At 39.3% G+C, this 14,207-nt stretch overlaps 1 protein-coding gene across 2 annotated transcripts in view; it reads right to left on the reverse strand.

Annotated features, from left to right (window-relative positions):
* The window catches only part of RAB3C (RAB3C, member RAS oncogene family), a 271,591-nt gene extending 258,139 nt beyond the window's left edge, over positions 1-13,452 (reverse strand). The window contains exon 1 of one of the 2 annotated variants that reach the window (XM_056112097.1): positions 13,411-13,452. In XM_056112097.1, coding sequence (XP_055968072.1) covers positions 13,411-13,428 — 18 coding nt within the window. In that variant the 5' untranslated portion in view covers positions 13,429-13,452. Of the gene's footprint in view, positions 1-12,569; positions 12,739-13,410 lie in introns of those variants that run through there. The other variant, XM_056112096.1, reaches the window with a different exon arrangement.
* Positions 13,453-14,207: the final 755 nt, after the last annotated feature.

The raw sequence follows: 14,207 nt of genomic DNA on the forward strand, positions 1-14,207 counted from the left end.
AAGCCAATATTGAGCATTAAAAAAAGCAAATAACTAAAATGAAGAAAACAATTCATCAATAGGCTTAACAAAATAATGCAGATACAAAAGGAAATATGAACCAGAAAGTAAATCAACAGTTATTGTATAATTTGACAAACAGAAGGAAGGAAAGTGAGCAGAGCCTCACTGATTTGTGTAAGGGTATTTGAATCTAACATAAATGTAATTGGAGTCTCAGATGGTAAGCTACAAGGAATAATGGGATGGAAAAAAATCTAAAAATAAAGACTCAATATTTTTCCAATTTTGGTGAAAAACAGACTTGCATATCTTAGACGCTCATTCAAACTCTAAACTGATTAAATATAAAGATAATTACTTTGAAACACATTACAGTATAATTGTGCACAATTAAAATTAAATAGAAAATCTTGGAAATAGATATAAAGTGACATACTACATCCCGAGTTATGATACTTAAAAGAACAGCTGACTTCACATCATAATGAAGGTCAGCAGATAGTGAAGCAACTTAAATTACTAAAAGAAAAATAGATCAAGAAATTTTATAGGCAGCAAAACTATCACTCAGGGGGGCAAGGAGATAGTACATAGATTAGAGCAAATACCTAGAATAAGCCCAGTCTGTTCGATCTCCAGCACTAAATGATCCCCTGAGCTTCACAGATACAGCACTACAGAACCCCAAACACCAAGGGATGTGGCCCTGGAGTAACACACATCACATTGGGATGGTCCAGGTATCTCCCGCACCACCAGGTGCAAGCAGCTTAGCTTCTCAGGCTTTTGGGTTAAACTATTAGCCTGGTTTGCCATGAATTTCCAGTGGGCATCTTGAATCTCCTGAGCACTGTTTGGGAAGCCTCCCCGACAGCCCCCCACCCCGCACCACCAAAAAAACCTCATTAAAATTAAAATTTAAATGTGTCTATAGCTCTCATCATGGTCATCGTGACAGTAAGAGCAACAAAGGGAGGAGGAAGAGGAGGAAGTGCATGGAAAAAATGAAAATGAAATAAAACACATTGTCAGATAAACAAAAACTGTGAGTTTGTTATCAGTGCACCTATACTTCTGGAAATTCTAAAGGACATGTAGAGAATAATGAAAAATGACACCAGAGAGAAATTCAGATTACAGGAACATCACCATACAGGCTGTGAACAAATCAAAAGGGAAGTAAATTTTTTCTTCTCTAAATAAAATACACATTATTATTTAAAATAATCCAAAATTATGATGCTGGATTGAGGTTTATAACAAATACAGATGTCCTCACATATATATGTATATATATACATTAAAGGTAAAAAGGTAAAGGCCCTCCCGTTGATCGTCGATTTGCTCGAGCGGGCCCAGTAACGTCTCCATTGGAGACTTTGTTGTTACTGTGTCTGGCATATCGAATACTCTCGGTAGCTTGCCGGGCTCTCCGAGAGGGGCGGAGGAATCGAACTAGGGTCGGCCATGTTGGCTGCGTGTAAGGCGAACGCCCTACCCGCTGTGCTATACATTATATATATATATATATATACATTCACACACATATATATACATATATGAGAACAATTACATAAAGGATGAGGTAAATCAAATCACATTACTACATGAAATAATACATATTACTTTTCATTTTAAGACAACATTAAACAGACAATTAAAAAATTAAAATTCATATTATAAGTTGGAGAGATAGTATAGTGAGTAGGGTGCTTGCCTCGCACATAGTCAAACCAGGTTCAATCCTTGGCACCACCATAGTCCCCTGAACCTCACCAGAAGTGAGCACTGAGTGCTACCAAGTGTGACCTTCTCCAAAAAAAAAATAAATAAATAAAAAGAAATAAAAGAAAAACTATTATAATCTTTAGGATAGACACAAAAGCAGTCAAAGATGTATAGTTAAAAAGCTAATAGAGGAACTAAAATCAAGTACTTAAAAATATCTAGGCAAGCATCAGAATGCAGGAAACAATACAATGAATAGTCAAATTGATTAAATAAAAAATAGCAAAAAAACATGGTCTTAAATACAGCCATATAAATAACCAGAACACACGAAAATAAATTGAAATTGCAAATAAGAGAACTTAGTCAAGGTCATTCACCACTATGACCTACTCAGTATTTACACACCGTTACCTATCACAAATGCCAGATGGGTACTGCACATGAAACACTCACAAAGTTAGACAACATGTTGACCTAAAAATGAGTCTGAACTTTTTCCAAAAATTTATATCTTAGAGAATTTATTTTCAGATGGCAAAAGAATTTAATTAGACATGAATATCAATTAAAAAAATCTGGAAAATGCCCAACTTTTCTTGAAATTCTAGCTTAGTCACAAATCACAAATCACAAATCATCCTGTCATTCGTCGATTGCCTCGAGCAGGCCCCAGTAACGTCTCCTTCATCCTAGCCCTGAGATTATATTCAAGGCTCTTTAGGAGAATGAGACCCATCATTGTTACTGGTATTTGGCATATTGGGTACGCCACGGGGAGTTTGCCAGACTCTGCCATGTGGGCAGGCTACATTCAGTAGCCTGCCAGTTTGTCCAAAGTAGGAATGAGATAATAAGATGTCATAATAAGATGTTGCACAGTTCCGGGAGCAGGTTTTTATAGTCTCTGAGTCTTGGCCGTTGATGGGATTACACGGCGCCAGGGGGCCAGTTGGTGGGGGTGACTCCCGCCTACTAGAATTTGGAGGATCTGGGTGGAGGATGCTCGGCCCCAATCCAAGTAGGCTTGGAGATCTCGACCCCGGAACCCACGTGGCTTTGTCCCTCTGCCAGTACCTTCGTGTGTGGAGAGTGGTCTCAGCATGGTGGTGGTCTCTAGCTTTGTAATTGCAATAATTCCAGTTACACCAGACAAGAAAATTAATTCTATTTTACTTTCTTTAAACATTAATAATTTTGGAATTTTACTCCTTTACTCATTGAACCCTATACTGAATGATAGTGATCCCCCTTTTTTAGTAATATACTAGGATCAAAAAATAATTTCCCAATTTCTGTCCATCTATTCCAGAGAAATACTATAAAAAAAAGTTCCAACCACAATGACCCTCCAGAGGTAGGAAATTACCACAAGTTCTGAAGCTTTTTCTGATCAGTAATTTCCAACTATGGTCTTGATTTCTTGTGGTGAAAGATGTGCCTTACTGTGCCTGAATCCATTCTTGGTGTGTATCAAAATTATTTAATGCCTTCTAATTCAGTAATTTTTAATAAACATGCCTATAAACACTGGACTTATAGAAAAGTATTTACTTATTCCATGACTATAGCACTTAAAGAATTTTTAAATGTACGTAGCAATTTCTTACATTGTCTTAAAGACCTTTATAAAAATAAAAAAAGAGAAAAATGGAAATTTAAACAGTGTTCTTCTAAATACACTGAGGAAAATATTGTGAGAAGACAATTGGCTTGAAATAACATATGCAAATGCTATACTCAGAAACCTTTGGGTTTAAGAGAGAGCAGTAGCAGACAGCAGATTTAGCATTTTTATTTATTGTTTGTTTGTGTGGGGCCTATACCAGTAGTGCTAGGGCTTACTTACTAGTGCTCTGAGCTCAGGCATCACTCCTGGCAGGCATTACTCCTTGTATGCTCACAGGACCAGATGGGGGCCAGGGATCCAACACAGGTCTGCCTCGTGGCAAGCACCCGAGCCACTGTACCATCTCTCCAGCCTGCAAGGCTTATTATTTTTATTCTCTATTATTCTTATATTTATTAGAGAAGCAGAATTATTTAAATTCATTGATCTAATTTCTACTTTAAGACGCTTTAAGAAAGGTTTTAATAATGTGAAGCGTTTTTTGTTGTTATATAAGCTGCATCTTGTGGTGCTTGGCGAACTTGGGGTTACACCCAGCAGCACTTATGGGGTCATGTGCAACCAGGATCATATCCAGGGTCATACCTGTCCAGCCACGTCCCCACTCCTAGCACAGTTATTTTTGAAAAGCCCAAATAAATACTGTGCAAAATAAACAATGATGAAATTAAGATAGGCAAAGATTTGCTATCTGAAGTTTTTTAAATATTAATAATAATCTTTTAACACTGGAGAAAGAAAAATACTCAAAGTATAATAGGAATTAGTGAAGATATTAAGGATTGTTGAGAAATTAAAGGATAACAAAATATTTTGAACATCTTTTGTGAATAAATTTGACAAATAATGTGGAAAGAATTATTTTACCAACATGGGTACAAGATGAATATAAACTTTTAAATACAAAAATTATTTTTCTCTTGCGGCTATAAAATAAATGCTTAAAACAATACTCATTATTTATTGAGTCAGACCTCTGGACACAGTGTGACTCAGCTAGATTCACTATTCAAAATATTCAGGTCTTTCTTTACAAGGTCAAAATCAGTATGTGAGCTGGGCTGGATTCTCACCAGGATTATTAGGCTCTAGAGAACATTCCCATTTCTAAACTCATTCAGTTTGTGGCAGAATTCAACAGCTGAAAGTTACAGGAATAAGGCCCCTATTTCCCAGATTCATGTCCTTCTTGATTTTCAAGACCTAAATCCTCATGTTTCAAAACTTTTCCTGTTCCTTCTGCCTCACTGAGTAGCCAGAGAAAGTTTCCTGTTTCATAGCTCATTTGATGATATTGGACCCACCTGACAGATTCCATATCTTAAGGTCTATAACATTGACTATATTTGCAACATCCAATTATTAAGTCATGTAATTCAATCACATGCAGAGATTAGGACACAATTATTGTATGTGGGTACATGTATTGTACGTGGGGTATCACAACTTGGGAATGAAGGGAAGAGAGAGGGAAGGAGGAAGGGAGGGAGGGAAGAAGTAAGGGAGAGAGGGAGGGACGGAGGAAAGGGAGAGTAGTAAGGGAAGGAAGAAGGGAGGGAGGGAGGAAGGAGGGGAGGGAAGGAGGGAAGGAGGGGTAGGAAGGAAGGAAGGAAGGAAGGAAGGAAGGAAGGAAGGAAGGAAGGGAGGGAGGGAGGGAGGGAGGGAGGGAGGGAGGGAGGGAGGGAAGGAAGGAGAGAAAGGCAATACAGGAGGTAAAGTGCCTGCTTCGCATGTGACCAACTTCAGTTGGATCCCAGGCACAGCATATGGACCCAAAGCAACTCCAGGAGGGATCCCTGAGCACAGAGCCAGGAGTAAACCCTATGCACCATCAGGTGTGTCCCCAAAATTTAAAAGAGAGAAAGGCTCGTTGGAAGAAAAGAAGGAAGGAAGATTTGTGTATAAAATAACTCAAATACTTTTTCTTCATCTGTTGGGAGAGATCACATTGTTTTCTCCTTTAATTATGAGTTTATATTAGTTATTTTTTAATTAATGTGGTATAGTTTTAAGAAATTCCACAAAGAAAACTCCAAAATACAAGGCCTACATTGATGAATTCTATTAAACACTTTAACGTGGGCTCAGAATGTGGAGATTAAATACTCAAATAAGGGAAGGGATGTGGTTTATTGATGAAGCACACACCTCATATGTATGAGGCCCTGGACTCAATACCCAGCATTACTAAATAAATAATAAATACCAAGATATACTAATTTAGAGGACAGAGCAATAGTTAGCAGGTAGGGCACTTGCCTTGCATGTGGACAACCCAAGTACCCTATATGGTCCCCTAAGCACCACCAGGAGTAATCCCTCCCTGAGAGATGAGCCAGGTGTAAGACCTAAGCACTGCGTTAACCAAAATAAAAATAAATACAGTCATTTATACAAAGAAATCATTTAGAAAGTAGAGGATAAAAGAGTATTTCTCAACCAGTTTTGAAAGGCCTACATAACTTTAGTATTATAACCTCATAAAAGCTTTACAAGAAAATCACAGTAATACCCATGATCCTAAATATCCTTAATAGAATATAATCAAATTAACTCCAAAAATACACAGGAAAGGTGTAGTCCTAATACATAGGACTTGGTTTATAGAAGGAAAGCCAGATTAATTAAAAATTAACTGATATAAACCCATAATTAAAGAGAAAACCATGTGAGTCCAACAGATGCAGAAAAGGCAACACTGCAGCATTGAAGTACTGTCCTCCCACTGTTCATTGATTTGCTTGAGTGGGCACCAGTAAGGTCTCCATTGTGAGATTTGTTGTTATTGTTTTTGGCATATCAAACACGCCATGGGTAGCTTGTCAAGCTCTGCCCAACAGGTGGGATACTCTCGGTAGCTTGCTGGGCTCTCCGAGAGGGATGAAGGAATAGAACCCAGGCTGACCATGTGCAAGGCAAACACCCTACTGGCTGTGCTATTGCTCCAGCCACAGAAAAAGTATTTGAGAAAATTCAACACCCATTCATGCTAAAAACACATATTCTCAACAAGGAAGTAAGCAAAAGAAAAATTTTAATATGATAAGTGTGCTAGATTACTCTTGATCGTAGATTATAGAAAGGAGACGGTCAGTGAAGGAAAGAAATCAAGGAGGAAGTAAGAAGAGCTGGGTGGAAGGTAACAGGGGTGGAGACCGGGGCCTCAAGCACATCAGTATGTAGAAGTGAAGTATATGAATATACAAAAACCACAGAGGCAATAACCTGATAAGCATGAGACTCAAACTGTAATAACCAAGAATGTTCCTGTCAAGGAGGCAGGCTGAGGGATGGGTGGGAACCTGGGGACACTGACAGGGAGTAATTGACACTAGTGGTGGTATTGGTGTTAGAATGCTGTATGCATGAAACTCATAAATGTTTTGCAGGAGATCATAGATAATATATATAACCCTTAAATATTCTTAGTGGAATACAGACGAACTGAATCCAAAAATAAATAGAAAGGGTAAGATAGATAGGACTACTTCATATAAAGCAAGACATATACTTTTTATTAGCAACTATATGTCTAGGTATTTATTTGGGAAAAATTAAAACAGATTATCACTTTAAAACAACCACTATTTTGTTGTCAAATGAATATATATGACCTTAACCATGATAGCCCTAAATTGAAAATAAACTCAAAGTTCATCAGTAGGAAAAGGGATTTTAAAGATAGAATAGATTGAAAGAATAGTGTAATATTTATTAGTAAAATGGAAAGACTTATGGGTATATATATATAAACCGTCATAAATCCTTGTATGCGATGTGTACAAAGTAAGCTAGACACAAAAATATATAACTGTGTGTTTTATAGTTTGTTCATGTTATGAGGCTCTGCATAAAGTTATGAATAAACATGACCAAGACCTAATGCTTTTAAAAGTCCAAGACTTCATTGTATCTTTGGAATAACTGATAAAAACCTTTTTTACATTGATTGGAAAAGTTCTGTATTTTTATAATGACATGACTAAATATGTGTATAATCGCTTATAAAAATTATCAAAGTATTCACTTAAGATATATGCATTTAATAAATATATATAAAAGATCTGTAAACAAATAAGAAAAGCTAATAATCTATACAATCCAAATCTAAGACATAATTTTTACAGTCATAAAACCTACTAAGATGATTGCTCATTAACCTAATTAATGAACAAAATAAAGAAAAAATAGTTGGAGAGACATTTTCAATAAGCATTCATCTTAATAGACACATAAAAGACATTAACATGTATTTCTTTCTTGGGATATTTATGGTCAGAAAAGGAATTTCTAGTTTCAATATAAGCTTGCTCGAGCGGGCCCAGTAACGTCTCCATTGGAGACTTTGTTGTTACTGTGTCTGGCATATCCAATACTCTCGGTAGCTTGCCGGGCTCTCCGAGAGGGGCGGAGGAATCGAACTCGGGTCGGCCATGTTGGCTGCGTGCAAGGCAGACGCCCTACCCGCTGTGCTATCGCTGACTGATATATGTGTAACAAATCTCTAAGTTCTTTTACTGAAAAAAGAGTTAGGGGGAGGGACTGGAGAGATAGTATAGGAGATAGGGTACTTGGTGGCTGACCTAGATTTGATCCCTGGCATCTCTATGGTCCCCCGAGCACTGTTAGGAGTAATTCCCAACAGAGAGCACAGACTGAAGTAACCCCTGATCACTGCCAGGAGTGGCCCCCCAAACAAATAAACAAAAAAGGTAAATGGAAAATAATTCTTACCACAAAAGTTTTTTTATATTATTGCATAGTTCTTTTATCTATCCTCCTCTTTCCTTTAGGGACAGAGAATGGATATTTGGGGATTTTTCCTAAATCAAATAGAAAACTCCTGCTTCTCCAATGTCAACTTTGTAGGTTTGTTTGTGTACATAACGAAGATTAAATTTCCATTTCTTAAGAAGATAGAAGAATCCTCAAACCTCCTGCTTCTCCAATGTCAACTTTGTAGGTTTGTTTGTGTACATAACGAAGATTAAATTTCCATTTCTTAAGAAGATAGAAGAATCCTCACTAAGGAAGAATATAGTCAGAAATTTAAAAATAAAAAAAAAATCAGGAATTCATTAAATTTACACAGCCAAATTAAACACTTTTGTGTAGACTAAATCTTTGTTGTTTTTGTATATAAGATGGATGTATGTAATGTTTTGCTATAATTTTCATCTTAACTTCACCTTTTGTCTATGCATATTCTTTCTTCAAGTCTCATTTTTAGGCCAAAAAATTAATTTTTGGAACTCTGTTCCATATATTGAATAGATATTTTTCTTTGAAGTTCCCTGAATAGTCAGAATAATCTTTTAAAAGATGACATAGACATCTACCTGCAGAACATAAAAACACTCTCTCAAGAAGACAGCACAGCGGTAGGGCATTCGCCTTACAAGCGGTCAACATGGTCGACCCAAGAAGACATATGTACAACATTATTCATTGTTGCACCCAGTACAGCAGTTAACATATGGAATCGACCTAGGTGTCCAACAAGAGATGAATGGATTATAAAGATATGGAATGGAATACCATGCAGCTTCAAAGAACAATGAAATCATGTAATTTACTGAGATTTATCTTTAAACTGGAAGATACCGTGATGAGTAAAGTAAGCTAAAAGAAAAGAACAACAGAGTGATATCACTTATCTGTGGCATATAGAATACTGGATGGGGAAACGTGCTGTAGTAAAGGGGATGCTTAGATCACCCTTAACCTCAGTGTTTAGAGAGGAGGACAGGGAAGGAAAGAAACCAAAGGGGAAGAAGAGAACAGAAAGTAATGGGTGAACAGGAATCAGGGCTTCAGTTATACTCATGGTAAGGCTAGACGTAGCCTTATATCCAAAACACAGACTCAACAACATTCAAGCATCAGTAAATTTGTAAATCACCGTTATTTAATTTTAAAAAAATTAAGAAAGAAAAGGTAACCCAGAAAGCTAGTGGATAACAGAACTGACAGCTAACCATTGAACCAGAGAAAATGGATTCAGTTTTGATGTTATGAAAGAGTATGTAGACCTGCAAGAAATGATAATTCAAGAAAACTGAAAGCAAGTAATTTAAAATATATTAGCATACTCAAATATTTGGTTAAGTTCACAAAATTTCTTTTAATAATAGAACATCATAAACAACTATTTTTTCTTCTGAAATAAAGGGATTAATTCAATAATTGGTGCCCTCATTCTGTATGTCAACTTTTTGCATCTTTCTGGACAGGACAGAATAATAAAGGAGAGAACATGGGCTTGTTGGACAAATATCTGACAGAATTTTGACTCTGCCATGTTGGGAAAGTTATTTTATCTTAATAATTTAAAGATAATCTTGGCTGTTATTAGAATATGGTAATCTCTAGAGTTGTATTATATTTTTCTCTCTCTCTCTCTCTGTCTCTGTCTCTCACATACACACATGCAAACACATTCACATACACACACATACACACGCATAATGAGATCTGAACATAAGACACAGTGCTTGGCACAGACAAAGCACTGTTTTCTTCTGGAATTTGTTCCATTGGACTCCTAAATCAAATGACAAGTGATTATCAGTCTTGTCTTCAAGTTAGGAGCACTGCTATTCCCCATTTTATTTGATTCTCAATATTTATGGAAACACTGAATTATAAAATATACAATGACCACCTCCTGTACTAAATTAATAACTCACCACTTGGAACATTTACTGAATTATATTATTGGCTATTTAGTCATAATTGAAGTATAAATATCAAAGACTATTATTTTGTATTATTTCAACAGTTTCTATAAAAATCAATTCTATTTTGCATCAATTAGACAGAAATATTCTTTATAAAATATGCATATATCACAGTGAACTACCTTGAGCAGAACACAAAGTTAATCACACAAGCAAATCAAATGCTTTTCTGAGGCATTACATAATTTTTGATGAGCCCTTTGATTTAATAAAATATAATAATTATAAGGTAAACAACTAAAAGACTTGTTTTGCTTCCTATGAACAAATGAACTAAATATTTCCTATGAATAATAGGTATCTCTTAGAATAATATAATTTTAGAATTAGGTTTGGCATATGACTAATTTTCCACAAACCTGAGTAGAATATTGGGGGAAAAGAAATATATTTTTCATGATTTTATGGTTCAGTCTTGAAGGAAAAAAATTTGTTAACTATTTGTCTTGTTACCTTTCATATCTCAAAGTCACCTGTAATGTGACTATGATTCAGAAGCATAGATGCTGAGACATTATCATTAACTAATATACTTTTTTATTCTTAGGATATTTTTGAAAACCTAATAGAAATAAAGGATCACCATAACAATAATTTTAAATTTAATAAATGTGCTTGAAGTATACCAGAGAAAGTAGTCTCATTTCTTAAAATGTACCTGTGAATCATCATAGTACATGGAAATTTAAATTTCAAATCTCTTATCAAATTAATAATATTTATCAGAAATATATAAAAATCCCATACAAATTAGTTGCATCACCTAATTTTCATTAATTATTCATTAAAGTTCTGACTAAAATATAAATTACAGTGCCTGCTACATAGTTGATATAATAATTTTAGATATTTCCTAAGGTACTAATTTTATGCAGTTTTGCAAAACCCTTCTGAATGTTCTAAGCAACTGGACAAGAAAATACAAATCAAGATGTATAGAGCTTAATTTTTCAGCTATTTATTTTGACAGAAAGATTTCACTTCCTATGTGGGACTGATTTTAAATACTAACAATCTACTTGTAAAGTCTATGGCTTACTTATTATCAAATATGATTAATTTAGTCTGTTGGTTCCTGGCAGAGCCTGCAGTAATGGGAAATTATCATAAGCCAATATATCTTGATTGCAATAGCCTGTACTTTTATTGTCTGTCCAGATTCTTTTCACATCAGACCTATAATGAAAAGCTAAGTCACAAACAGAGGTATTAGAAGACACACAATGGGGCCACTGTTCTCTAGAACAAATCAAATTTTCAATAACTCATAAGATTATTTGAGGACTTTCATTATATAATATTTCAACAAACAATTAAATTCTACATCTTTATCATTTAGCAGTCCAGGCACTGTGTATCTTAATGTACAAAGGCCATAAAATAAATTAAAAATAAACAAAATCATATGTTTAAAGTCCACGTGTCACTGAGAAAACAGTCGGAAAATGTTTAAGTAAGAATTAAAGGAAACTGTATTGTTGGATTTGGTGGCAGTGATAGACTCTCTCGAGAGGTTGACAATATGCTCCAAATGTTGTATGTGTCATTCTCCTCTCAACCCCATTCATAAAGTGCCTTTCTGTTACGCAATGGGATCACCCTGCCAGGTTAATGAACACAGATTGATGTTGAATGCTCACAATTCCACACACAAAGGAGAAAGATTCACTCCTTCTAACTTAAAAACAAAACTTAAGCAGGAGGCTTGGGTCAAGTCACCTTTGCACTAGAGTCCTTTGCATTTTCCTAAGGAGGCAAACCTCAGAAATGGGAAGCCAGAGAGCACAGCAAGAGGCACATCACTCAGGAAAGCTCAGACAGGGGTGGGGGTCCTGAAGGACCGACCTAGCCAACTCCGTGCATTCAATCAAGAGCTAGCACACCTCCGAAGTGAGTCGAGCCCCGGTGTGTCTCTTGATTCACTGATATTATCAGAAACGCAATCGAAGAAAGGGGACTTCGGGGACCCTAACAGGGGTTTCTCTTTTTACATGGCTCTCTTACCCAAGCGAAATGACTGTTCCAGCCGCGAGGAGAGAGAGAGAGAGAGAGAGAGAGAGAGAGAGAGAGAGAGAGAGAGAGAGAGAGAGAGAGAGAGAGCTCTCAACTAGAGTAAGTCTCTGTGTTTGCATCGAGATCCCAAACCCGGGAAGCCAAGAGGGAACATCAATGCCAACACAAGATTCCATGCTCCCCTGACTTTTTGTTTGCTCCGGTTTGCATTTTAGGCATTCTCACCCTTTGTGCGGAACCAGGGAAGATTGTGGATATTCCTTTCACTCATCAAAGCACCCCCCAGTCACAGTCAGTGACGAGAAATCCAACTCTTCTCCAGGTACTAAGTCTCCGGGGCTAGCTGCCGATAAAGCTTCCCCTTTGGTCGGGGAGTTTGTGCCAGGCTCCGGGGGGGGCGGGGGGGAAACATCTCTCCCCAATTTCTCCCGAAGCTTCCCAGTGTACCGACCCACCTGCATGGGAGCTTCGTGTCTCATTGTCCGTAAAACGTTCTTTTTCGCTGGCTAGGACAACGCTGACCCGGGCGCCCAGTCCAGCACGCACAGTCCGAGCGCTCCACGCTCAGCACTCTCGGGGCTCGCTAACCTGCTCCAACATCAGCACCGGAGCTGTCCCTCCCCACGCCGCACGCGCCTCTTCGCCCGGGGCCCCGCGGGCTGCTGGGAGTTGTAGTTTCTTGCCGAGGCGCGAGCCTGCGAGCCCGCGAGCCGCCGACTACATCTCCCGGCAAGCCACGCGGCACAGCAGGCTGCCTCCTCCCGTCGCGGACTCGGCCGCCGAGCTCCGCTTTGCCTCCTTTCGGAGCCGGTGCTGGTGCTGGCCGCGCTCTGTCGGCTAGTCCCTTTTCCTCGCGAGGAGAAGACAAAAGTGACCATCGTTTATCGCATCTGGATATTTCTCCTCTGCCCACACACGGCCCGGGCTAGACGCGCCCCGTCCTATTGAAGAAACGCACCAGCCAGCGGATGCTAATTCCCGGGACAAATGAAGCCGGCGTGGTGGGACCCTCCGCCCCTCGCTCCCCCATCCGAAATGGGGGAAAGTTGACATGTTTCTGGATGGAAGTGGTCTGACCATCCCACACAACGAAAGGCGATAAATAGAACGCGCATGCATAGGAAAAGTGATTGAACCCATTTCACCCGTGGCATGGAGAAAGCGCACGGGCGCGCGGACACACACACACACACACACACACACACACACACACACACACATCTATGCCTACTCAAGTGCGTCAGAGCGAGATTTCGCGAAGAATAGGCCAAGGCGCTGCCTTCTCCTCCTCCTTACCTTTGCATACAGCTCCATTGCAACTCGAGGTTGACTCCGAAATTCTCCCTGCTCCGACCCAGGTGAGGGTCTGACGCTGGAAGCGGAGTCGAACTGGGCAAGGCGCGGCACAATGGAAGAGGCGGTGGATAGCGACTGGCACGGGGGCGGGGGGATGAGGGACGAAGGGCAGGCAGCGGATTTGGAGAGACGGGTCTCTGCTCCGGAGGGGAAACGTGGAGTCTTCAAGTGGCAGCTGCAGAGAAAGGGCGAAGAGCTCAGGACGTGCCAGGGGCAGGCTGGCGCTGGGCAGCCCCTCCCCGCGCCCTCCTACCCCCACCCCCTCCCTCCGGCCCCCGCCCCCACTCCCGGGCACCTGCAGTCCTTAGTGTGTGTGCACGGCGCACGCGGGCCCCAGCTCGAGAGCTGGTGGGCACCGGGTTGTTTGCTCAGCGCAAGTCTCACTGAAACGCACACGCTCATCACCAGCGCCCAGAAGCAGCGGCACCGAACGAAACCCAAGAGCTCTGTTAAGTTCACCTTTCCGGTTTTGAACCTTCCTTGCAATGGGAAGGTTTGTACCCTACCTCCCCGACTACTTTCAGAAATGATGTTGAAGCCGTACCTTGATTCTGCGTGTCCTTTTTTCCCTGGGTTCGCTAAAGCCTGCGAATCTCTGAGTTCGCAGCGCCTATCTAGAGACACCGAACTCCCTTCCTCAGTTTAGCAAGAATGCCTACCTTTGGCAGGGAGCCAGTTGACGACTCTGGAGAGAGTTGAGAAGGACTCGTCTAGAACCGGCACGCCGACTTGGAAAT

Source organism: Sorex fumeus, unplaced genomic scaffold (assembly GCF_029834395.1).
Source record: "Sorex fumeus unplaced genomic scaffold, SorFum_2.1 ptg000015l, whole genome shotgun sequence".
Classification (NCBI taxonomy): domain Eukaryota; kingdom Metazoa; phylum Chordata; class Mammalia; order Eulipotyphla; family Soricidae; genus Sorex; species Sorex fumeus.